The sequence below is a fragment of the Thunnus albacares genome, chromosome 9, assembly GCF_914725855.1.
Source record: "Thunnus albacares chromosome 9, fThuAlb1.1, whole genome shotgun sequence".
Taxonomy (NCBI): Eukaryota; Metazoa; Chordata; class Actinopteri; order Scombriformes; family Scombridae; genus Thunnus; species Thunnus albacares.
The window spans coordinates 8,306,766-8,332,846 of NC_058114.1; the positions used below are offsets into that span (position 1 = coordinate 8,306,766).

A 26,081-nucleotide genomic window follows, 5' to 3' on the forward strand; every position below is an offset into this window, starting at 1 on the left:
GTAAAACCATGCCATTATGACAGAGTTTTCACAATAGGGGATATGTTGAAAATTCAAAATACACCTTTAAACTTCACTAATAGGCTGATGACTTGCATCTGTATTTTTCTGACTGCATTTGGGGTAAGTGTTATGTCCTCTCCATTACCACTGACAGCAACACAGTCATTTGAAATCAGAGCTAATTTCGAAAAAGCTACTGCACATGTTGCCTTGATTGCTTGCTTGTATTGATGGTGATCTGGGAATTCAAGCTTACTGTGGTGTTACAGTTCTAATAAGAGTCTCTGCTAAAAGCCTAATGGTGCATGTGAGCTTTCTTATAAACCCACCCTAAGCGTAACTCCACCAGCAGCTTTGCTCCTTGCTGTTCTTTATAGTTAGACACCATCTGGCTCTAAAATGCTTCATCCTCTTGCACTGATGTGTGCTACATTCACCAGAGCACTGTTTCCCTGCAAGTTGTTTCTAATGTTGTGAAGAAAAAGCGAGAGCCTACACAGTCTGGATGATGCTGGATAGCGCAAACCCATGTTATGTAATGGACCATGACCGAGATCATATTGTTCTCTCTGAGAAAAAGTAAAAAAGTATTATGCTAAGAGCTCTCTAGTGTGTAAAGTATGTACTCACAATTAGTAACATCAGGTGGAGGGAAGTTGTCATTGATAAAAAGAGAAGTGTGTTTGGCCACACGCAGGTACACAACGTCAGGAGTTGACTTCAGGGCAGCCACTGCCTCCTCGTGTGTTACCTCCTCCAAACAGGAGGCATTCACCTAGACACACATGAAGACACATACTGTAATAAACACCAGATTAAATGTAGACAACATTAATGTCCTCTGTAAAACAACACCAGACTGCAGCACCAATCTTCGGTACAACAGACCATGTGGATGCTATCATGTGGTTTTGTGGTTGTGTCCATTGTCTGTTCCTGTATCCTAAAATCTATTGTTGGAACATAATTTAATGGGGAAGAGGATGTGATCATGTTGTTTGTATCATTGAGCTGAATGAGCCTGTAGATGTGTTCAGTCACCTTTAACAGACTGGGATATAAAGCAGAAGAGGAGCCTCCTAATACATTTATATCCTTTTACACTGTCCTTCTCTAACACTCCTCGTTCCTTCTTAGAATATAATATACCCTGTAGGAGAAGGTACCATGTTAGAATCTAATAAAGGGGGTACAAGGGATGACAAGCCTTGGTTTTGCTCAGCTCTCAGTTTAAAATATAAATACTGACAAGTCATCCTAAATGTGGTATAATTACACTTCTGATTTTATTGAGGGCAATTCATGTCATATTCGGGGTTACTATGACAAAATATCTATGATAAGTTCAATAAAATCAATTCATAGCTTGCAGGACGAAAATACTATTCATTACATTTTGGGGGATATTAAAGCTGAATTCATTCATCCATCTGAAAACAGTTCAAGCAATCCCCCTTAGATTAGAAAACAAATTGTGTTGTGTGAACCACTGAACTCAGCTGTCTTTAATCTAGACTGCAATCTACACCCTTTACTGAATACAATGAGACTCTGTAATTATTGGCATGACAACACATTACTGAAGTGAAGCGAAGAAAACGTAAAAAAGAGGGATAAAAATAGAATAGCTTACAGCTACGAGTTTGTCGCCTATCTGTAGCCGTCCGTCTTTGTGTGCAGCCCCTCCCTCGATGATTTTAGTCACGTAGATACTGTTGTCACCCGGGACATGTTGGTTTCCAACTCCACCTGCTATACTGAATCCTAAACCTAAAGAGAAAACATTAACAGGTTTTAATTTGAGGATTAGGGTTAGCAATTACCTGAAGAAGCTCTTAATGTTGGATATTTTTATATGCTTCACTACCATATTCGACCCCCATTTCGACCAGTTGTGTTATTTTTTTTACTTGATACAGAACAAATACAGGGTAGTAAACAAAAGCTAAATCCAAGTAGGTAAACCATACCTTGGTTTATTCTTTTCTCTCTCCTGTTCAATCATATTACTGTTCTTTGCTGCTTAAACATGCTAACTTCTCTAAAGAAATCAGAACATTGTGCCTCATCTTACTCTCTCACTTTAGGGCACCTGTTGATGTCTTTGTTTCTTTGTCTCCTTATGGTCCAGTTCAGTAAATAGTAGGACAGCAGAAGCATGTGAACTTTAACCTCATAGTCATTGTTTGATTTCTAGTCCAGTGTTTTGGACCAAACTACAACAATATATCCATGTAACTACTCTGTATGTTGTGTTTACATTTGTTGTATTTTCTCACCTTTCGGCCCTTTCACCAGCTTGATATCCATGATTCTCTCCGTGAGACTCCTCCTTCGTCGTATACAAAGTCTGACCAGACCTCCTGCCTCCTTCAGCGCCTCCACAGCCCCGCTGTGGGTCACCTCCCTGACGTCTGTCTCATTTACCCGGACTATGCAGTCATTCACCCTGCGAAGCAAAGTCCCACATGTCATTTGAAATGCATGAGGAGACAAACGGTGAAGACAAATGCTGCACATCACCTCCTCAACACAGATACTAGTCTTTCACTCTGACACGACATGTCTAGACGAGACATTTATCTGTTATAGAAAGAGCTAAGTGTGAGTGAACTGCTGAAAGAGGTTTTTTGAGTGGTGGTTTTCAACATCATCCAACAGTATGTTTTTAATATGTCCTATTGAAATAAATGTGGTAACTTTCAGTCAACTCTATGGTATAGTGCGGTGAAACAAAAAACTATTTATTATTACAATCAGACACACTCTTCTTTCAACAAATGAGGCGTTACTTGTCAAAATGAATGTATCTAGTCTACAACAGTAGCTATAAGCTACACAAATCAGCTTCAATAAGTCAAGGTTTAAGTATTCCTTCTTTAACCTTCCAGCAAAAAAAAGTTAAAGTTAGTTGAAAGAAAGACTTTTATTTAATGTTTGTATTAACATGTACTAAGTATTAATCACATTGTCAGGACACAGATCTGCTCACACAGTGGGGGTTCATAAACAGCTGGTCCCCTCAAAGTTAGTCATTTATTTTATGGTTGAGACTGTTATTTTTGGTTGAAGATGGAATTATAGTTGGGTGAGGTTTAGGACTGAAGCCTACAGTAGTTTCCGGTGATCGTAAACCTCCATGACGAAATAATGGAACTCAATACAATGTCATTAGTCACAAAAACAATTGTGTGTGTGTGTGTGTGTGTGTGTGTGTACCTGAGTCGTCCATTCTGGGCTGCGGCCCCTCCGGGTATAATCTTGGTGATGAAGATAGAGGGGTCTTCTCCGATGTGGGGGTTATCAGTCCCTCCTGCGATACTGAACCCCAGGCCTGAGTTACCCTGCACATACGCACAGAAAGACAATGTGTTTTAATAATAAACATTAACTGAAAATCCACACTGGTTTTAAAATATCTCTGTGACACGAGAAGCTTGAACTAAATACAGTTACTGTGAACAATGTGACCACGATGTTAGACTGATTTTTATCAAACCGAGTTGAACTATACTGATACTTATGATGCTTTTTAGTAGTAAATAAACTGATCATTGTTAGATAAGAAGCTGATAACCACACAGGAATTATAACTTCCTGTTGCTAAAATCTAGCACCATATCAACACATTACCACATAAAATCCAATATAATACTGTACTTCTACAAATCTCACTCATCAGCAAGAGGAATATAACAGTGCATCCTCTCCAGATTCATTCAGTAAAAAACTACATCTAATATAAATGTTCTCCACTGTCAATTACTACCAAGCTAATCTAATATCTCCCCAGCTGTCCCTTCTTCTCATTTATCACCTGAACAAACTACATGTACAATAATACATGTAGTAGATTCTGCTTATTACCAAATGATACCTAACAGATCACCTCTGTAAATCAAACACATTACCTGATGACATACATTTCTGTATATATCTCTCTCACTCTCTCTCGGTCTGTCACCGAGTATAAAGCTAGTGTAATGTCTATGCCTCTTTAAAGCAGAGCCAGTCAAGCAGACAGAACCAGGTCACAGGAGAATAGAGTGAGAGAGAGATAGAGAGAGATAGACAGAGAGAGACGGAGAGAGAGCCTCAGGGTGAGAGAAAAGGGAATATAATGAGAGGAGGAGGGAGGTGGATGGGAGGGGAGGGGGGGGGGGGGGGGGGGGGGGGGGAATCAGGGAAAGAAAGTAGGGAAGGATGGATGAGGAATAGAGAGGATGGGAAAATATGGTCAGCGGAGTTGGACTAGTGGTGGGACTGAGTAAAGACAGAGCAGAACGGTGAGATGGAGGGAGGGGAGAAAGATAACTGAAGACTCAGAGAGGTAACAGATGGAAGTTTTATCTTTTTCATAAATGTGTGTAATGTACACTTTGGATTCAAAGGACTTTATTTGTGTTGTAGTGATAGGGCATGTAGTGTCTTTTTCTTCCTCTCCTATGATTTTTTTTTTTAGAATTAGTGAACATAGGAATATTAGAAAATGTGAGACTTTTTAAGGCGTACAAAAATAACCTCCCTGTGAAGTAAAGCTAACTTATTACGAGTGAGAGGCAGACGTAAAGAAAATGGTGTGCAAACTACTGTGTAACCTCCAGTCTCTCATCTTAGTACTATATTAAAAACACACTAATATAATAGTTTTATTAGTAGTAGTTTTTTATTTCCATAAAACACTCCATCGGTTACTTTAGTGTCATATTAATTATGATTATTTGTGCCCTTAGTTTACCTCTAAAATGTCTGACAGCCTAAAATGGTGGTAAAAAAAAACTCTAGTTAGTCACCATGTTCGCTGGATTTAACCTTAATTAAACTATTTCGTAAATATCTTTAAATAATTTCTTAATGTTTAAATGAGGAATACTTATTTACACTTACAATTCTGTCAGAGAACTGTTGCTTTATTTTGCACTGTAGTGAGAACTAGCAACAAGCTACTGTTGATGATCTATTTTAATTGACATCAAGCATGAACAAAGAAACATCATGCTTTGCAAGCTGGCACATTCTCTAAGTACTGAAAAGGCTGATTAAAATACATAGTTAAATCTACCACATTTAGCATTGTTTATACTTGCCAAAAATGATCTTGAGCTCTTGTTATAGTTGGACTGTCTTCATAATAATATCCTCTCTCTGTCAACTAATGCTTTTGTCTGCTCAGAATTTAAAAAGTGTAAAATCTGGAGGGCTTCAGGATGTCAATATCAGCTCATTCAAATGGCCTGTTTGAAAAAGAAGTGAGCAATAGCGACCTTAACCCGTCTGAATTCCTCAGAAAAAATATATTCAGCCTTTTCACACCTTCTCAGCAATCGTTTGCTTGTTTTAGTCAGAAGCACAGAGGCACAAACACAGTTTCCTGCTTCCGACAGCACAATGTTTTTAGCATAATTATAGAGGAGAGTTAAGAGGAGGAGAGAGGTCAGTGTGATTAGATGGAGGTACTGTCACAGGGTGCCGATGTGACTGTGTACATTTACGGTATGTAGAATATTATGTTGATGGTTTTTTACCCGCTCCAGCGTGATTTCTTCATATTCAAAGTCTGCTTCTGTTCCATTGACCTGTTAGAGAGAGAAGGAAGAAGAAAAGGGAAATGTGTAAATAAAGAGTAAACCTTGGTTATGAAAATGTAGTGAGGAAAGCTGTTCTACTATGTCATATTAAAGCTTGTTATCTGAATCATTTGTAAGATGTGTTTTGTGTCACGTCACTTGCTGTTGGCAGGTACACCACGCTCCCATCAAACCTCTTTGTTTATTACAGCTTTATCACATTTCTCACTGGTTCTCACTGGTTCTACACTACATGCTGGATTTTTTTACTTTGCAAATCATTTTTAATTTAATTTTGAACATAATATGAAATGTTGAGTGTGCTCTGTGAAACATAAACAGCACAACATAAATGAAGGACACCACATAGAACCAACATCAACAAAAAAGCAATGAAAAAGCCGTCTAGACAGGAAGATAAATCACATATTGATTCCATTTCAGTTCAAGTCTACTTTCCGATTTTAAAACAATACAAAGAACAGTGAGCTAATTGTATTAAAGGATGAGTTCATTCACTTATTAGGTAATACAATCTGCAACTAGCCTCAGAATGATAGAAAAGTGAATTTAGACGTTTGATCATTTATGAATGACGCATGAATCTCAGAGATTAAACCGGTAATGCGTATTTACCGATGATGTAGCTCTGATGTCATATTTAAGAACATCCCTGATGAATTGGCTGTGAGTGAATATATTAACGTCTACATTTTCTGACTAAATGAACAGCACACAGAATTAAATCTGATCTGAGCAGACTATTATGTATTTTGTGTTTTACTCGGTTTATACTGGGAGATGAGTGTCTTGCTCCTGTAGGCAGGCACACACACACACACACACATATACACACACAAACGCAGTGGTCGAGTGGCATCCCAATGGCCCATGTAATCCCCTTGGCTGTAATCTGTGTCTCTGTGCAGTCAGATTAGTTTAGATTTTGAATTTCTGTCATTTCAAACAGAGGGCACAATCTTCCATCAGCCACTGTGTACAGTATGTCTACTATTACCTACCACACACACACATTCATTTACTATCAATATAAAATACCAGATTATTCTGAAGTACAAAGAGAATATTTTTACTGTTATTGCAAAAGTTGGGAGCTCTGGTCTCTGTAACGTTTCTTTGTAATATTTCTTGTTTAACAAAGTCCACTTATTTAAATAAAGCAAGAAAAAATTTAACCTATTTCTGCTTGGCACAATAGGAAGAAACTGCCTATAGGTTACTATTTAAAAAAACAGCTGACATACCACCTTTGCCTCATTTTGAGCCACAGACACCCTATATTGGCTTTCGTATTTCTGTATTTTCTGCGTGTATTAATCACATATTTCTGTAAGAGAGAGGATAACAGTCACCGATAATATTGATGAAATATTAAATGAAAATATTTTCCTGCCTGTGTTTTATTCTGGGCTGTTCAGCGGGGAGTAATTCCATAGTAATTACATAATAAACTTATCTAACAACAACAGACATTGGTTCTCTATGGCAGCTGGCTACCAGTAAAATGACATCTGGATCCATCTAATTCTAGACTGAGCATTCTCTCTAAAACCAGGACGCTACTATCATTATTATCCATGTTTAAGGGGGGAATTAATGTAAATTATGGCATATTTAGTAGAAGCTGCAGAAGCCTGTAGAAGTACAATAAAGCTTAATATTAACTTTTTGCAGCTGCAGTTATACAAAGAGGAGAAGTTGTTGTAAATACTACTAGAATTTTATATAAAAGCTCAGTGAGCTATATATTGATTATGCTGTAAAAAAAAGCTCTTTAATCTTACAAAAAAAACCTTTCCATGCCTCACATAAGTAGACACCTTATAGATTTGCCCCCGTTAAAATGTCAGCGGCAGCACTGAGGGCTGATTTATCCTTCTGTGTTGAGGTGTTGCACAAACGTTGTAGGTATGAGGAGGGTCATGCCCTCGCTGACATCTTCAAAAATGTAACTACACATCAGAACTATGTGGAGACCACAAGACCTGTGATCGGTCTGCTTGGACTGGTTTGATTTCTCCAACATATTTCCAGTGATGTTAGTGTTTGGTAAAGAAAGGCAAAGTAATGTCTCCATTTAAGTAATGTTGGAAAACTTCAATTTTGTGATCCGGAAAAACTATTTCTATCTATAAACCTTCTCCTCACGCTATCCCAAAGTGAATATGATACTTTAAATACACTCTTCACAAACACTCAGTCAGTAGACGTCTGCGCTGAACTATAAATTGATTCCCACACCAGAGGCATCCGCATCGTAACCACCACAACACCTCAACACAGAAGCTTAGGAGTTTTATGTTCTGCACATATACTACGAACATGTGGTCAAATCCAGCCACCAAAGGTCACAACTTCACACACGGTCACTGATACAGTATAGTAGTTTAATATTTATCTTGATATTATGTGATTTAACCTTATTTGCCTTTGGTCAGGAAAGTCTTTACAGTATCAACAGGTTGCAGGGTTGTATTTGAACGTGTACTCACATATGGGGGTGTGTCGACGCTGTCGGTGTTGACCACCACTGGAGGGGGGTTGGCCTGTAATGAGAGAACAGCAGAGTTATTAAGCACTTTTCATTTCGACAATATTATGATTTAAACAGAAAGACAGACTGTGAAACTTGAACACCACGCAAACACACAAACAGAGAGAGAGCCGTGACAATGACTTACTCGTCTCATGTTTTGGTACAGCATGTCGAGTACATCTGCTACAGATTACCACCATGGAGCGACTGCATACACCGCATGACATACTGCACAACCCTTATATTGGACAATACTAATGTACTACACTGCAAACCACATTTTATTAAGCTCTGCTACTGCTCCGTAAAGTACACTCAGCGATATAACAATTAACTAAATTATATTCTTATATCTTTGTTGTACACTCATATTCTTTATACCTTTAGTTTTATGACACTACACTGTATTTTATTAGACTGTTCTGTATTACATGCATGTTCTGCCCTACAATGAAAACAAAATCCAACAGCTACAGTCTTATATCTTCACACACAAATGTCTTTCCTTCCCCTTCCTCCCTGTGTTCAGTCTACTCTTTCTCCCTGGTCTCCGGTCCAGGCCTGGACAGATCAGATAATAGACATTATCTCTCCTATTCTTATTCTTCTTGCTAAATATTTGCTTTCTATGCAATCACAGATGTGTTTTTCTCCTCGTATTTGCAAGGGGAGCATCAACAGCCATCCCTACACCTCCCCTATCTATCTCATCTCACTTTCTCCACAGAAAGTATTTCGTGTTCTCCAGTCCACCGTCAGCAGCTCTAGTCTTCTCCCACAAACCAGCCATGAGCGAGCCAGTACATGAAGGACAGTTGGAGGCTCCGCGTTTGCTCTTGCAGCTGAAAAAAAAAGTTAACCAACCAACCAGCTAACCAAGCATCAAACGAGCTAGCAAACCAAATGGACAGTCCACGCAGGCATCACAGCATCAATGTGCAACAGAGCAGCAACAGCATCTATCCCTCTACACTAATCTCTACCTCCCTCATCCCTCCTTTATCTTCTCTCTCTCTCTCTCTCTCTCTCTCTCTCAAACACACATACACACTCTCTCCACCACATGTCCAGCTGTCTGTCAGTCAAGCTGAATGGATGCTTGATCCCACACGGGAACAGAAAGAGAGAGAGGAAGAGAGAGAGAGAGAGAGAGAGAGAGAGGATCAGAGGGATTAAAGGTATGGTGGGAGGAGTCAAATCCGTCTGCTCAACAACAGCAATGAGCAGAGCGTGCAGACAGATGCACACAAACCTCCAAAAGCACACACACACAAGTAAAAAAAAAAAAAAAAAAAGGGGGGGGGGCAAAAATGAATGGTGTGAGAACAGAAGTGGAGGGAGGTTGAGTAAGAGAGGGAGGGAGAGATTTGGTGGTATAATGAAAATAGAAAAAAATGCTCTCACAGCACAGTTCATGGATATTGAGGAGACAGTAAAGACATGCTGACAGTTGCAGCTGTCAGGATCCATCCGTGTGTGTGTGTGTGTGTGTGTGTGTTTATGTGAATGAAGTACAGACAGAGGGAGAAGATAATCACTGTATAATAATGTTGTATATGAGGCAAATATCACAATTATTCTGGGACCAGCTGACTCCACTGCCATTAAGCTGTTCAACACCTCAAGCTGTGAGGGCTTTTAAATATTACAGAATGACACCGCAGATGATTTCCTAATAGGTAAACTGTAAATGGACTGCATTTATGTAGCGCCTTTCTAGTCTTATCGACCACTCAAAGCACTTTACAACACGTGCCAACATTCACCCACACACACACACACACACACATACACACATTCATACACTGACGGCAGAGGCTGTCATGCAAGGTGCCAACCTGCTCATCAGGAACGATACGTCACTTCTTATTCAAAGCGCCTCACGATGTTTCTATGCTTACGCATTCACACTCACACACCGCTGGCACAGCCATCAGGAGCAATTTGGGCTTCAGTATCTTTGACCAAGAACACTTCGACATGCGGACTGGAGGAGCCAGGGATCGAACCACCGACCTTCTGATTAGTGGACGACCCGCTTCACCTCCTGAGCCACAGTCACCCCTATAGGCACATTTATAATAAATATAATAATAATTAACTTTATTTATATAGCACTGCTCTTGACAAAGTTACAAAATGCTTTACAGAAAAATAAATAAAAACAAAAGGTCACGTATGGACCAATTAATACCATCAGCTAGTGCCTCCAGATGAATCTGAGAGAAATCATAAGATTGTTAATCAGATTTTTTAAAAACTATATATTCATATACATATATCTGTAACAAAAATCTTTAATTTTACATTTTTCTTGTGGATACTTTCACCAGGCCAAATCCTTTACAGTTCCCCTGCATTCAAAAATATGTTTTTTCTTCTCGTTCCTTCAGTTGGATGTTTGAGTTTCACTGTGCAGATTTTGACACTAGAAGACTATTTTCACATTTATCTGTTGAAAGTTTCTCTGCGCTCACTTCAAACAGTTGTAGTTGTGTACCTACAAGCACAATTTATGTCTTCACAATTAGTTTGGAAGCCAAGTATGATTCAGTATGCAACTTACACAAGATGTGGAAACTTGAAGCCTCAAGTGCACAAACACTGAAAATGGACTTTTCAGTGAAAACACAGCATATTGATAAAATAATAATATCAATAGAATGAGGCATTTTTTTCTGAAAAAAGAACATATCAGACACAAATTATTATTCATTTCATTTTATATCTTATAACATGTCTGGAGGGGAAACTATCTCTTTGGCTGAACCGCTCATAACTGCCGTCCACACAAAGGCGATCACCTGTAATCAGAGTCAGAAGTAGACATGTTTTATCTTTAAGGGATCATGAGCCAAAAAGTTTGGGATTCACTGATCTAAACTGTGTTTTTCTCTGGAAGTATTTTGATGAGCTGTATGACTTATGAAATATTTAGTCTATATAAATTTGGTTGGGAAGGTGAACAACATTAGGTGTACAGACTGCATAGCACATTGCATTTATTGTATGATTCTCTACCCTCTGAGACTTTTGCCTTTCTCGTAGAACACTAAAGGTACCCAGATTTCTTTTCCTTTGGTTTGTCTAAATAATTAAAGATATTGACCGATTCATCTCAGCTGAAGCCTTCTCACCTTCTGCTGACTTTACCCAAACAACTACCTGCCTGAATTTATCTGTCATTACTTCACACTTACCAGTGTCCTTGTCTAAACTTTACCTAACTCCATCACCATTGCAACAGCAGCATTACAAAGTACACAACTTCTGGGTATGTGTCTTTGTTTATGTGTGTGTGTGTCATTGACAGAGCAACAAATCCAGTCGGTCAGTCTGCTTGTGAGTCCATTGACACGCTATGTCAGACTGCACGCTTATGTAACATCAATATGTGTGTGTGCATGGGGTTTGTGTTACATGGAAAGGCCAAAAGAACAAACGTGCAAATATAAACAAACAAGCACTCACACACAAATACAAAAACACACACAAGGTCCATATCCAGACAGTGTTTTGTTGCTCTATGCAAGTGATTGTTAGTCATTACATAATTGCTGTTACACCAGCTGTGTTATCATGGTATTATGACCTGGTTCAGCCCAGCACAGCATGGTTTAGAAAGAGATCTAGACTATCCCTGGTTTGTCTCATCAGACCAAGAGACAGACAAGAGCTTTAGTGGTTCAGTCATTACTCATGCCATGTAGGATGGTTGTTTAGACATGACGAAGTACTGTAGGTGTGTGTGTGTGCGCGTGTGTGTGTGTGTGTGCTTTGGGAAATGATTTCCCATCAATGCAGGGTGCTGGATCCAGCTTCTACAGTATCAGCATGATAATTCAATTATCAATTAGCGGATGAGTCGTGATTGGATAAACAGAAATCAAGAATCCCAAAACATCTAATGATGCACGGCGGCAGTTTGTTAAATAATCATTTAGTGCTGTGTGTCGTACTATGCCAGACGTGCGCACACTCTCACACGCAAGAACACACAAACACAAAGGCCAAAGTGAAAAAAAGGAAAAGTCACAAACCAAACTGGGAACAATGGCGATTGATTATATGAGTGTTACACAAAAATAAGCTGCAATATTTAAAGGTTGCATTAAAAACTTAGGAAAAACTCTACTCCTGTAGATTTAATTTATTGTAAGCAAGAACCAATGTTGAGACATGATGTGTAAAGACAAGAGTAATGCACACATCTATGCACACAAATACTCCACTCCTAATATCACTGTTCACTATTTCTTCCTAATGTGAAATGAAACTCCATTTGACTAATGAGCTAATCAGATGGAGCATGACTCTAATCAAATCAGAACTGCTGTGCTAATCATGCTAATCAGACTATCACTACCTGCTATCTCTGATCACTGTGCCCACAGCAGATGTACAGCACAGTGGCCGAACGACAGATAACAGGCAGCTGGCTTGCTGCTTTTTCTCGTCTGTTATGGTTTACACAATACACAAGTCCTGCTAAACTTGGATGGACAAGTTGCTTTGATTATATCACTAGGGAGGTCAAATTAACTTGAATTCTTTTTTGTCTGTGAAGTTCAATAAACTGACAGCTTTATTTTGTGCTGAGCTGTTGCAGTGAACCTTTCATTTACCCACAATCTGCTTGGTCTGTATTTTTCCTTAAGCTTGGGACGAAACTTATGACTGACATCAAACCTACGAGGACTACACAAAGCACATATTTCCGCCAACAGACGTAGATTTTCTTAAGTCTTGACAGCAGGAAAGGAGCACAAATTGAATGACTGAGTAAAAATACCGATATTCATCAAAGAGTTTTCTTTGCTAATTGAAACTGCAATCCATGTGGAAGAGGGAAAAATGTTAAATTTTAATGAGATGGAAGATGTAGAGATGAAGGCATCACAGACTGTAAACTGTGAGAATATGAAGTTGATTACAAAATAGTAGCGACTCTGTCAGAGCACATCACGGTTTGCCGTTTTAAAATGCGTTTATTCAGTTTTGGTTTCATTATTATTTCTCCAGCTCACACACGATATCAACATCCCGATTCCAGTCGTATACATCTAACATATCTAAAATAATAAAAATGAGAATAATGGGCGGTGACTAGATTGGAAGACATGAATGGATTGGAAACCTTCAACACCACAGATGATTTTAATTCCCGACTGGAACAGACTTGGTCCGATTGGTTGTGAAACTTAAATCATATCTATAATCTGCTCAGTAATCATAACGTGCATCACCGCCTTTACTAGGAATATAATGCAATTCTGCAGATAAGTCAGAGCCAAGGTTTTTGTGGACAACAGCATTGAACCACTTCGGGCTGTCAGTGTTTCACTTAAAAGGGCAGTTTGACAAAGATAATGGCAACATTACAGAAGTGACTTTCCACGTCTTAAATGTCTACAACACTGTGGTACAAATACAAGGCTGGTTCACAGAAGCTAGCGTACTGTGTAGACTACTCATCACATGGTAACACTGTGGATTTTATGGTCTCTTTGTTCGATCTCTCCATTTAATCTGTCTAATATATCCTGTAATGTATTGATTTCACCTTAAATGTTAATGGAATGAGCAATCCATTTGACTATGTGGAATTAACTTGTTATGTTTCTTGATACAGTGTTGTTTATTCAACTTTTGAAATCATAATTTGCATTCAGATGTTATGATAGTACAGGATAAATTGCCAAAAGAATACGAAGTATAGCTTTTCATCACGCCATATTATTTTCATTTTTGTATTTCATTGGTAAATAAGGTAAAGTAAGTTAAGGCATTGTGGGGGATATCATTTGTATCAAGTTACAATTAAAAAACTGGTTGAATAGCACAGCAGCAGGATGCTTGAACATTTATACGCACGTGTCAATAAACGATATCAATAATTAAAGAGTAACTTAAGACCAGGCTAAAAAGCTGTGTTGCTGCCCTCTCTGGTTGAAAGTTTCAAGCCTGTTTCACCTCTGATCACATGGCTGGGTGTGGTCATGAATGTGCTCTGTTGCACCTGTAACCACGCCCAACAGTGATGTCACTGTGTCCTAGAGTACACTTGTACATCACCGCAGCAGAGTTAAACCACTGGAGGTCAGCAAAGATTTTCAAAGGGTGTTCAGTTACTCTTCAAATGTAAAAGTTTCAGTTTCTAAACAAAATACATAATCTAATGAACACATGTAAGACCTGTGTCTTCAATCATCTCTTTTTATGCCTGATAAAGGCCATTGACCAAAACATAGCTTGTTTAATGTATTTTATGCTTACAGTGTATAAGAGTCTACCACATTTACAAAGTTTCAGTCTCTGATTTCTTACTACAACCTGTGTTATCTATCTCTTTGTAGAATCTGATTAATAATTGCTAATACATATAAGCTGTCCTTGTGGCTCACTGGCCCTAATGCATGCTACAATATATGTATCCACCCAATAAAACATACCTGCACATTTGCTTTTATTTGCGGAAAGTGGTGTATGTGCGGCGCATGTGGGGGCGTTTCCATGGAGTGCGTGGTCCATATGTACGTGTCGTTGGGCCACGGCCTGCTTCCAGCCTTGCTCTTGGCTTTGCTCTTTGTGGGACTCTTCTTGCCACTGTCTCTCTGGTTTGGGATCTTCCCTCTAGAGCCCCTGGTGGCCAGGTTGGTAGGCAGCGTGCTCCACCCGTAGCCGCCTGGTCCTGTACATAGGGGGAGCTGTGGCGAGTGAAATGGATGGATAGACAAGGACTGGGAGGCGTGAGGAAGAGGAGAAGGGTAGTGATGGTGGTGGTGGTGCTGGTACTGCTGGAACGACTGGTGACTGGGTGAATGGAACTGCATCTGCTGCTGCTGTTGGTGATAGATTTGATGTGTTGATTGCGAAGAGAGCATGTGACCGGGCGAGGCCGGAGGATGTTGCTGTTGCTGGTTTTGAGAATGATGCTGCAGCTGATGATGGCTTGGTGATAAGTGCATCTGGTGGTGGCTTGGCGAGTGCAGCATTTGATTTGGTGATTGTGGGGCCAGATGGTAAGTTGGTGATGTAGGAGCCAGCTGATGACTTGGACTTGATGGTGCTATGTGGTAGTAGCTCGGAGAAGGGGAAAGAAGCAGATGTTTCGGCGAATGGCAGCCATGATTCGGCGAATGAGGGTGGTGCTTTGGAGAGTGCAGCGGTGAAGGTTGCATTTGGTGATTTGGTGTCTGTATTTGCAGCAAATTCTGGTTATGCTTTGAGTGAGAGGGGCTCTTACTTGACTTGGCCTTCCCTTTGCCAGATTTGCTCTTAGTAGAGCCACTGCTGGGCTTCTTGGGGCTACAACAGAACTCATGGCTGTGGAAATAAGTGGTCATAGCTACAGAGATATATAAAAATACAAAAAGTCACAGAGAGATCCTCCTGTCTTCTTTCGTCTATCTTTGTATCTCCCTCTCACCACATCCTCTCCTTTACAGAGATGACAAAAGGGAGTAGCTCCTTAGAATCACTTGTGTCCACATAATGTAGGTCATGCCTTTCCAGAGCAACCAATCCTCCTCTGTGTCCAGTGCCAAGTCAGTATTCCTGCTCTTCCTCTATCTCTGTAATATATTCGTACGCTTCAGTATTTCAAGATCAGTGAAATATCAGAAATACAATCCATCCTCTGTAGGCTCTGTTTCCATTTCTTCTTCCTTGTGGATAAGACCCTCAACTAAGCTCCTAAAAAGCAAAGCATCTTCTTTTAGCGCGATATAGCACTTCTCTTCTCGGCCGTCTCCCTCTTAGGAGCACATTAACCCTCTCATCATCACTCTGGGTTTTAGGGTCAGCAGTAAGATCAAAGGTGCGGTTCCAAGAAGAAGCAGCAGGACCACTTAGATGAGTTGAGCTTCTTTTCGATCCTGCTTTCTCTCATGGTGTCTCTGTTTCTGTACGTCAGTTCATGCGCTCCAATGGAAGATTTCTCTTTCTCATTCCGCGATTAAGCTCCACTCCAGTGGTCAGTCATTCAGAGTAACTCATATTATCCACGTATGTTGTTGTGCACTCCAGCTTTGTATCTGAAGTCTTGGTTGCTCTGTAGATGATGTAGTTGGATTTGTATATTCCAAAAGAAAAGCAGTAGACAGTAAAACAGGAACCAAACTCAGATCAGATTCCTGTTTGTTTTTTTCTGCGTTAAAGAGTTCAGAGAACATTAAAGTCAAAGAGTAAAATTTGCTTGTCTTTGTTTTTTTTCCCTCTTTTTGCCTTTGTGTTATCATGATTTGATATTAAGCCACATCTCTATGCACAATTCTCTTTCTAAGCCTCTCTCATCCTTCTGTGCTGCCTCCCTCGCTCAGTGTCTGTCCCCCTCTCTCTACAACTCTCCCTCTCTCTCTCTTTCCTGGACTAGCCAATTAGGGACTTCCCTGGACTCCTGCACATGACAGCAGCCAGGCATGACTAATCGATAGGCGACCAGGGACAGTGATACAACGCTCAGAGCTCAGTCAGTGTGTGTGTGTGTGTGTACAATGAACCTAGAGCTGCGATTGGTGGAGAGCGGTCCCTTCCATCAACCTTTGTCTTGTTCTTTTAAAGCATCACAAGGCAGGCTGGGTCAGCTGGAATAGAGTCTATGAAAAGCTGCTGTGCGTTTGTGTGTGTGTGTGTGTGTGTGTGTGTGTGTGTGTGTGTGTGTGTGTGTGTGTGTGTGTGTCTATGCGTTGGCCTACTTCCTTGGGAGAAGGAGTTTAAGTTTAATCTTTGTTCTACACAGGCAGATGTCAATCTGCTGTTAACTGTCTCTACAAGAGGAAACACACACACACACGCATGCATGCATGCACGCACACACACACACACACACACAACCACAAGACCTAAGATCTAAGACTCCAATTCATTTCAGTCAAGCCCATTCAGAAGCACAGTTTCTCTGCAGTGAACCGTAACATGACAGTAAACACAAATGTCTCCTTTCTTTTGGTCAATGCTTGTGACTATGAGATCATTACTATGAGACGTCGATACTTTCTGAGTACCAATCAAATTGTGTCATGTGTCTTTGAGTGCAAAATACTGTAAAGTATCAAAAGTTGGCATTAAATGTTTGGTCTGATTCTTAATCTTGTTTACTTACTGTATTTGTTAATCAGTTGATTTAAATAATACTTTGGTAATTTTTTACTGTATTGTACTTTGACAAATTTAATCTTCAAATGTTTGAAGAGTGACAAATCGCGCGGATTGTGGTTTGATCCCCTGCTCCTGCTGGACACACGTTGACGTTGTTATTTAGCAAGACATCAAACCTCAAATTGTTCCTGATGGCCAAGCAAGCGCCTTACATCCCAGCTCCGCTGCTATCAGTTTGTGAGTGTTTGTGTAAATGGGTGAATCAGATGCATTGTGAAGAGCTTTGTGACGCTTAGTTAGAAATGTCCATTTACCATTTCAACACTGAAGCATGTAGAAATATATACATAGTAGTAGAAGTAGATAAACTACTCAAATGTGATCATACTTGTAATACTGTATTGTATTGACACTTGTACTGGCATTCAAAAAAATACCAAAAATATTCATAATATATATCAATATTCATTTTAAAATTATGTACAGAATGATTATAGAGTGGCCACTATTTTTAATAATAAATCGCATATAGCTTGTGGCTGACAACAGCTGGTATTTAAGAGAGAACAGCAACAGTTATGGCCATGGGGTTCAAGCCTCTATAATGTCAGCTAATATATGCCACAACTTGCCTCAAACCAACCTGACGATAGAGAGAGAGGCAGATAGACAGACAGATGAGGGACATTAAAAAGCAGCACCCATGTGGAGAGCACAAAGAGATGAAGAGAGCGTGAGGGTGGTTGAGATGAGAGAAAGGCTGTTATAGCCGCCCAGTGTGTTAGTGGGTGTGTGTTCCCTGTGTAAAGTGCTGCTAGCGCTGCAGGCTAAGCGCTCAGTCAGGAGAGGATGAGCAAGGAGAATAGGCTGCTAGCATCACAGCGCTAAATGAAGCCAGCACTAATATATTGCTAGAAGGTGGGGTAGGAGGGGGGGGCTGCTGAGAACTGTAAATGCAGGGATAGGGCAGAGATGTAGCTGAAGACAAGAGATGAAATGTGGCTAGGGAATGGATGATCTGAGTGTTAGGAGGCTTTCATTTTAAAATACTCCAATCGTTTCAGTCAAAATCACTTCTGTGATCTGTCAGTTAATTTCTAGCGCCGGGTATGAGTGCTTTATTCACACTAAAAGGAGTGACAAACTTGAAACATGAAGAAAAAATGCCTTCAAATACTGTTATGTATGAAATGTCTGTGTGGTGATCTGCCCACACACCTTGTCAAGCTTTACTTTTGTCTACCCCCACCTCTATTCTGATTTACAAGAAAGACTTATTCAGGATCAAATGAGTCTACCGAGACTGTCCTCCCAAGAAAAATGACACAATAGTTATGAATCTCAGTCATCCAAAAAATTATAGTTATGTTTGAGTGACAGATGCCAACTAGTGGCCGTAGTAATTATAATCCAGACAAGTGGCATCTATATAACTTGACAAAATGTCCTCATTCGGAGGTGGTGGATTGGATGAATGGCTTAACCCAAACTTGCAAACAGCGAATTTTGCAACAGGAAACTACTGTTTGTTTGCCGTTTCCAACCCTTAATGTCACAATTCCAACCGCAAATTTTTCAAGGACAGTTTTTTAAAAACTATGATCGTCCCCTTACCTTGACCCCGTGGTTATTAGTGGCACCGTGGCTCAGTGGTTAGCACTGTTGCCTCACAGCAAGAGGGTCCAGGGGTTAAACCCCAGGTCCTTATGTGTGGAGTTTGCAGGTTCTCTCCGTGTTTGCTTGGGTTGTGAGAAGTAATGCGAGAAATGACGCAATACCATGCACAAGAAAGATTGTTTGTGCGCTGATTTGCAGCGAAAAAACAAGAAACAAAAGAATATGGGTAAGAGAATGGATTGAGATATACAGGCAGCAAGGATTGTCTGTTTTGCAGAGAGAGAGAACACTGATTTGCTTCTGATTTGGGGCTTTTGTCGGCCATCTCCAAAACCTGTAAGCAAGTGCAAAATCAGGGCTACGATTATGTAGTTTGAACTCATTGAATCTGCCTATTATGTTCTGGGCCAGACAGACCCGATGACGAAGTTTAAAAAGACAGGAAAAACATCCTCATTTATTGAGCATAAAACCTTTTCTACGCCACATAATTAGTGTAATGGATTTCAATTAGTCTGCTGAACACAGACATCTTCTCTGTTTTCAGGTCAATTTATCTGTACCAGTCAATTTGACTCAGAGTGAGGATAAGTATCAAAATATCTCACATCAAATTTATTCATTTTCTGAATAAGACATAAATGAACCACATTTCTCATGCTGTTGCCTAAGTGCCAAGATACGGCACAAGATATCAAAACAATTACATTCACCAATATTATGTTTGACAATGCAGACCCACTAATGTAACAAGTGGTACAAAAGAGTGGAGTGAGCATATATGTCAGTATCTTGTCCTGCCTTCCATCCAGTGATTTGCATGACAGACTTGCATAAAATATTCTACTTGGTAGAGAAAATCACTGAAGCATTAAAAAAAAAATCCAGTAATCAGGTTTCCTTCCAATTACACTGTCTACTTTGACACAAGATTGTGAAACTGAAAGTCACCAGCAGGGGGCCTCAGACTCCACAGACAGATGGAGGACTGAGGAGAGACTGGAACACACTCACAGACATGACGATGCTACTCTACAGTGCTGTTCCTCCATCATTATTGAGTTATTCCCATATATCTGATATGAGCAGCACTGATAAACAGCATGTATGATATCATACCAAGATACTGCAGCACTGCATGCCACATCAATGTCCAGCAGACTCATATAACACATAAGACTGGAGGAAGCACAAGCACACAGAGTGTTAAATCCAAATTGTGTTGAGTATATGCAATCCAGTGAAGTTATATGCACTCTAGCATGCAGCATGTGAAAAATATCCTAATTTAACCATTCTGAAGCCTTCATGGATCTTGCAAAGCTGCTGTTGTGTTGTTTGGTTGACTGACTGGTTGGTTTTAGCTTTGTACCACTTTGCTTAATTTTAACACTGATGGAAATGTACTTTACTAATTTCTACTTAGTAAATTGAAAATACAACTTCAGTATGATATATTGTAGGTACACTGATCTGATGAACACTGGATGAATATTTTATACAGTGAGCTATGCAGTCGAATCCTTAAGAACGACATGTTCCTTAAGAACATGACATGAGTGTTACCAATATCTCAGTACTGCATGAATATCATTTGTTTGAGCTCTATTAACTTTTTTTTTGTACTGAATTTGCTTTCACTACTTCTACACTATCCTACTGACTGAACTGAACAGCATTCTTACAAAAATGGACACAGAATAACTGCATAATGCAGATGAGACACTGACATCATGTGAAGGTAAAGGATATGAAAAGACTGCATCTCAACACAGCAGAGCTGTGGTCCACATGGATCCAGCAGGTGATCAGACAGCCTGAGATCCTCATTATCATATATCACACCAGCAGCTACACACAACATGGCAGAATAAATCAGTATTCATTAAGTCCATCATGATTAGAGCAGGAATTTGTTTTGGAGAGGAAGGCTGTGGTATAGTGTGAAACATAGCAACATCACACAAATCAACATGCAAAACTAATCTTTCATTGCAAAATGTGACTGAAAATAATGTCTATTTGGATAAACTATGTTTAAATTAGAACTGTACAACGCTAATTCACATAGTATGTTTGTGGTAAACTGAGAAAGGTAAGAAACTGTGGTTTAACTTCAAAACCCAGAAACTATCTAACATGATAAGATAAGACTTCAGCTTCTCTGAAACAAGCTCACAGAAATCAGCCCTGATGTACTATCAGCTTATCAAACTGAGAACCACACTGGAGTCATATTTTTGGGCGTCAAGTCCAATACTTCCTTATTTTTTAGCTCAGGTTGGGTCTCAACCATGGGTGGGGAAAGTTGTATACACTCACCTTGTCTGAGCTTGTTTATTGGAAGCAACTGCCCACTAAGTCATCAGGGTGGGGAAGAGCCATGAGACTCAACAGATGAACAGCTCATTTAGGGCCATTTTAGCTCAAAACATAGGGCTAAAAGAGGCTACATGCTGTGTAGGGCTGAAGAGTAATTTGATTAAAGTTACGATCTAAGACATGTTTTAATGGAGCGATAAGTTTAATGTGTATTTCTTCTTTTTCACAAAAACATTCTGCAGAAGTGCATCGAATCCACAGCGTCTCAGTGGAGGGAGATGACATGTTCTTGGCTTTTGCATAAGAGGTTGTGACTACATGAAGTCTGTTCGACTACATAATGGCCCGGAGCTTCTCAGGGACCCGCTAATACAACCTCTCCCTCCAACTGCACAGTCGAATCAGTCGTTAAAAATTGAAGAATGTTTGCCTGCAATACAGAAAGTCTGATTTTGATTGCAAATGGATGCTTAAGTGCATTCAATTTCCATATTAAAGCAGAATAAAGAGAACTGTTGAGTGTCGTTGACGTTTTAGAGGACGCACTCTTGCCGTCTGTGTGGGCAAGCATGAAAGAGATACAGGGTCTAAGTGATGTTTTCAATGCCCATTGTGACGCACACTGTTGATCACTAATGCTCACTTTATTAACAATTACGCATGCACATTTTGGTCCTATGACTTGAATCAGACTTGAGGACCGAAATGTCGTCAATAAGGTGAATACAAGTGATGGACAGACTGTGTGTGGGATTCTTTGGTTTCTTCAGCCAATATTTTTTTTCCGTATGTACCTGTCAAACCTTTTTGGTGTACAAGCAGTTGCTCTTAATGCCCATTGTATAAAAGATGACTTATAAATAATAAATGTATTATGTAATGGGTCTGCCCCAATATGTATGAGGCCCAGTCCGGCTCCAAAGCTCATGATGAATATATTGAACCCTGAAGTTGCAGCCCTCTTCATAATTTGAGGTGATGATAATGTGAAGCACAGGTTCAAAACACAGAATAGATCTTTGGCTGTAGCATTTGTTTGTTGTAGTAGGAAATTAACTGCAATACAATACTATCCTTTATTATTCCAAATACTGTAAGAAGGGCTATTATATGCTGTAATAGGATCTGAGAGTTACTAGTAGGGTTAACATGAGTGGAACTGAGTCTTCTACACTCTGTTGAGCAGATCTCAGATGAACCTCCTCCTCTAACATTGATTGTTGAACTGAGGAAGTGATCCGACTTGTGGAGCGGTTGGGAAAGATCACTTCCTCGGGTCACGGCGCTCGGTTCATCAGTAACCGAATAGCTCATTTGCTGTGGTGTTCAGACCACAATACTCTCTCTTCCTCCATCTATCTGTGTACCCTCTGTCTCCTGCTGTCTCTGGTGAAACCCTATCTTGTATTATGTTGGCTAGACTGACTGTACTTCGCTCCAACTGTGAGCCAAAGAAGCAGAGAGAAGTAATACTGCTGAAATGGTATTCATATTGTTACAGATGCGTTTACAAATCTGTCTTTTTCTGTCTCTATCTAGGTGTCTGCTGTGTCTGCCAGCCTCAAGATTTCCTCATCCTTGATTTAAACTCTGTTTTCAAAATCTAACAGCTCTGTCAATCACAGGCAGAGATCAAGGAGCTGCAACCACAACTGCGACATAACAAAAAGTGATATAAAAGTTCATAGGTTCTGTATTTTATTACTATACTACAGTACGTCATCCATAGGCTCACATCACAGGAAACACAAGCAGTACAAAAGAAATGACAATGATGATAAGACACAAGGGCAAAAACTAATTATTTTCATTAGAGCTTCAACAATTAGTCAATTCCATCATTGCAGCTTCTCAATGTGAGAAGTCAAAGCTTTTCTGTGTCATACATGACAGTAAACTCAATATTTTTGGATTATGGTCTGTTGATCAGACAATACAAGACATCTGAAGACGTTGCCTTGAGCTTTAAGAAATTATGACAGGTATTTTTCTGTATCTTCTGACATTGTATAGACATAAATTGATTAGTCGAGAAAATAATCAGCAGATGAATCGATAATGTAAATAATCATTAGGGAGCGCTGTGGTAGCCAAATGGTTACAGAGCACACCACATAACCGCAGCGTCCCTAGCTTAACTCTGCCTGGGGACCCTTGTTGCATGTCATGCCCCTCTCTCTCTCTCCCTTGTTTCCTGTCTTCTTCTCCACTATCAGCTGATGATTAAAGGCAAAAATACCCCAAAAAACATCTTAAATATCTTGTATTTTATTAACACATCCACTGACTCGCACAATGTTTACCAAGTCATCAAGAAATGTAACCTTACAGAACACTTTTTCTTTTAAAGTGACATTAAAGATCTGTCATGTCATGGTACAACTTGTCCTGGTTGTTCTGTTATACTGTACACCTTTCCTGTGGTAGGCTCCCTTCTCCTTAAACCACGGGTGATGTGATATGTTCATTTGTGTAACAAGATACAACAGATTTAAATTCCATTAAACTGTAACTTTAATTAAGAAACACAAAACACCTGCGAGGAGGCACAATGACTGCAGGTCAAGATGGAGAGCATTAATTGCACAGAATAAAGTTTTACTGTTGTTTTGTATTCTCTGTGCAACAATAGCTTTTCCAATTAAAATCTGTGATTTATGCAGTAACAATCCCGTCACTTACTGTAACACACCCGTGTGAGACTGCTTGAGGTAATAATATCACTCTGCCTGGCAATATCACACGAGCAGACATTGTAGCTGTAAGGTAAAAACCTGATTCTGAGGCAGCAATAATATGTAAATCACGTCACCATCATCCTTTATATCCAGTTATAAGTTTTCATGTGGCAGCAGTGAGTAGGTCAAGCCTTCAGTAGTGTCAAATCATGCCATGCTAATTACAGTAGGATAGATGGAGCTGTCATTATGTTGTGTTCAGCCTCATTAGTCAGTGGTCATATTAAGTGATTGCTCGTGGTCAGCTAATCTGCGTTGATTATATCAGCATAGACAGAGAACAGGCTGGAGGTAGGAGACTGATGGAGAGGGAGGAGAGAGAGAGTGTGTGTGTATAGACATCTGTGTGTGTGTGTGTGTGTGTGTGTGTGGGAGAGTGCTGATATGCAAGCTTCATCCCACACGCAGAAGGTGACGCAACACCTAACACATTCTCAAGCACCAAAAATCTAATACACTACAACACAGTGTGTGTGTGTGTGTGTGTGTGTGTGTGTGTGTGTGTGTGAGTGTGAGTGACCTTGCGAGTATATTAAGCCTTTAAGTTTTTACATACTCATCTTTCTCTCTAACTCACACATACACACTCACACACACACACACGCCTCGCTCTGCTTGGTGATCAGCATAGCAGCATCACCATGACAACAGCTGATGCTGCCTGCAGTGTTGGCCAGCATCAGAGGAGAAGCTCATTGGTTACCATGGCAATGGTGGTCCAGGTTGTAAACATTTGCATTAGCCACACCCACTGTGACATCACCTCCACACTATCAGCAACTTAGTGTAAGGACCTCTTGTTCTTTAACTCAGATTTAGAAAACGGTTAATTTCAAAGAAAATAAACGAACGACATCGTTACACAACTCATTCTCAATTCATGATCACAGCAGCACACAACAAGTATGTTCACATGTAACAGTTGATCAGGATCAACCAAAGACAGCTGTACACATCAGTCACGGCGCCTTCAGGGTTTCCAACAAGTCTGAACACGTTAATGTTTCCAAGTCATTGCTTTTAACCTTCAAGTTGCTCCAATATTTATTCCCATATGATGTGAGGCATAAGCAGGAATAAGCAGGAATAAGCAGGAATACTGTGCAGTTCTGTGGTGTATAGACAGAAAAAGACGAAAGGGACACATCAAGACAAGACTATAAAAAGGTTTCCTTATTTGCACATTTTACCTCTTGTACTATACTTCTGAGGCTCTCAGAACTTGTCATGATTTCAGAAAAAGAAGCTTTGTTTTATTCCTTGTCACAAGTTTGGTTGTTTACACAGTCATAGCAAATGCTCCTTCTCTTCTTCTCACTCCTGCACTGAAGCGCTGCTCCATTTCTATGTGGTGATGATGTATAGTTTCTGAGTGTGCAAAAAAGATAGTGGGAGGTGAAAATTTGCAGTTATGGTGTGAAGATTCACAAAAATACAACTCTTTCTTCAGCTCGTTACATGCTGCCCACTCAAGAACAGACATGATCGACAGACATAATGCGCCACAAACTGTGATGAAGTTTCATAGTGTACACATACATATAGGTTGGTACAGTATCTGACTCCTGACAAACGCACCTAAATATGCTGTTCGCTACCCATTGCACTGCAGTGATACCACCATGTTAAAAAAAAAAGAAAGAAGCAGGACAGAGAGACAGAGAAAAGGAGAGAAGCCTACACAATCTCAGTCATATCCCACGAGGCACAGGGAGAGTGGAAAGTTTCCTTGGGCAACAGAAAGATAATGAGCCACTCTCTACAGGAGCGGGGTGTGTGTTGGGGAGAGTAGGTTGAACTTCACTGTATAAACGCACTTCTCTGTATGGGTTGAGAGTGATAATGACATAGCTCCCACACATTTTCCATTTTAAAATGACCAATGTATAAATGACATTTCAAGACCTCTTTCTAGCAAAAACTGCAATTTTTTTTTTTTACAGTTTTACTCAGTTTTACATGTGATTATATCAGAATGTGCTTTGACGTACACGGGTGAATTGTAAGGGCTTTTACCAAACTCTCCTGTGTATGTTACATCTTTTAATTTTCAACATTTTAATTTAGTTTTCTGTGACTGATCTGTCTAATAAAATGCACATAATAATGAAGAGGTAAAGCCAAAGTGAAAATTGAAACACTATAAAGTGAAAGCAGTAAAAGAAGTCTCACTTACTC

The 26,081-nt window shown here is 39.8% G+C and overlaps 1 protein-coding gene across 4 annotated transcripts in view; it reads right to left on the minus strand.

Moving 5' to 3' along the window:
- The window catches only part of LOC122989199 (disks large homolog 1-like), a 118,049-nt gene that overhangs the window by 42,578 nt on the left and 49,390 nt on the right, over positions 1 to 26,081 (minus strand). For all 4 annotated transcript variants that reach the window (XM_044361912.1, XM_044361908.1, XM_044361909.1 and 1 more), the window contains 6 exons: positions 8,084 to 8,137; positions 5,529 to 5,579; positions 3,223 to 3,347; positions 2,283 to 2,452; positions 1,637 to 1,773; positions 634 to 778 (listed from right to left, as the gene is read on the minus strand). In XM_044361912.1, the coding sequence (XP_044217847.1) occupies positions 634 to 778; positions 1,637 to 1,773; positions 2,283 to 2,452; positions 3,223 to 3,347; positions 5,529 to 5,579; positions 8,084 to 8,137 (682 nt within the window). The remainder of the gene's footprint in view (positions 1 to 633; positions 779 to 1,636; positions 1,774 to 2,282; positions 2,453 to 3,222; positions 3,348 to 5,528; positions 5,580 to 8,083; positions 8,138 to 26,081) is intronic.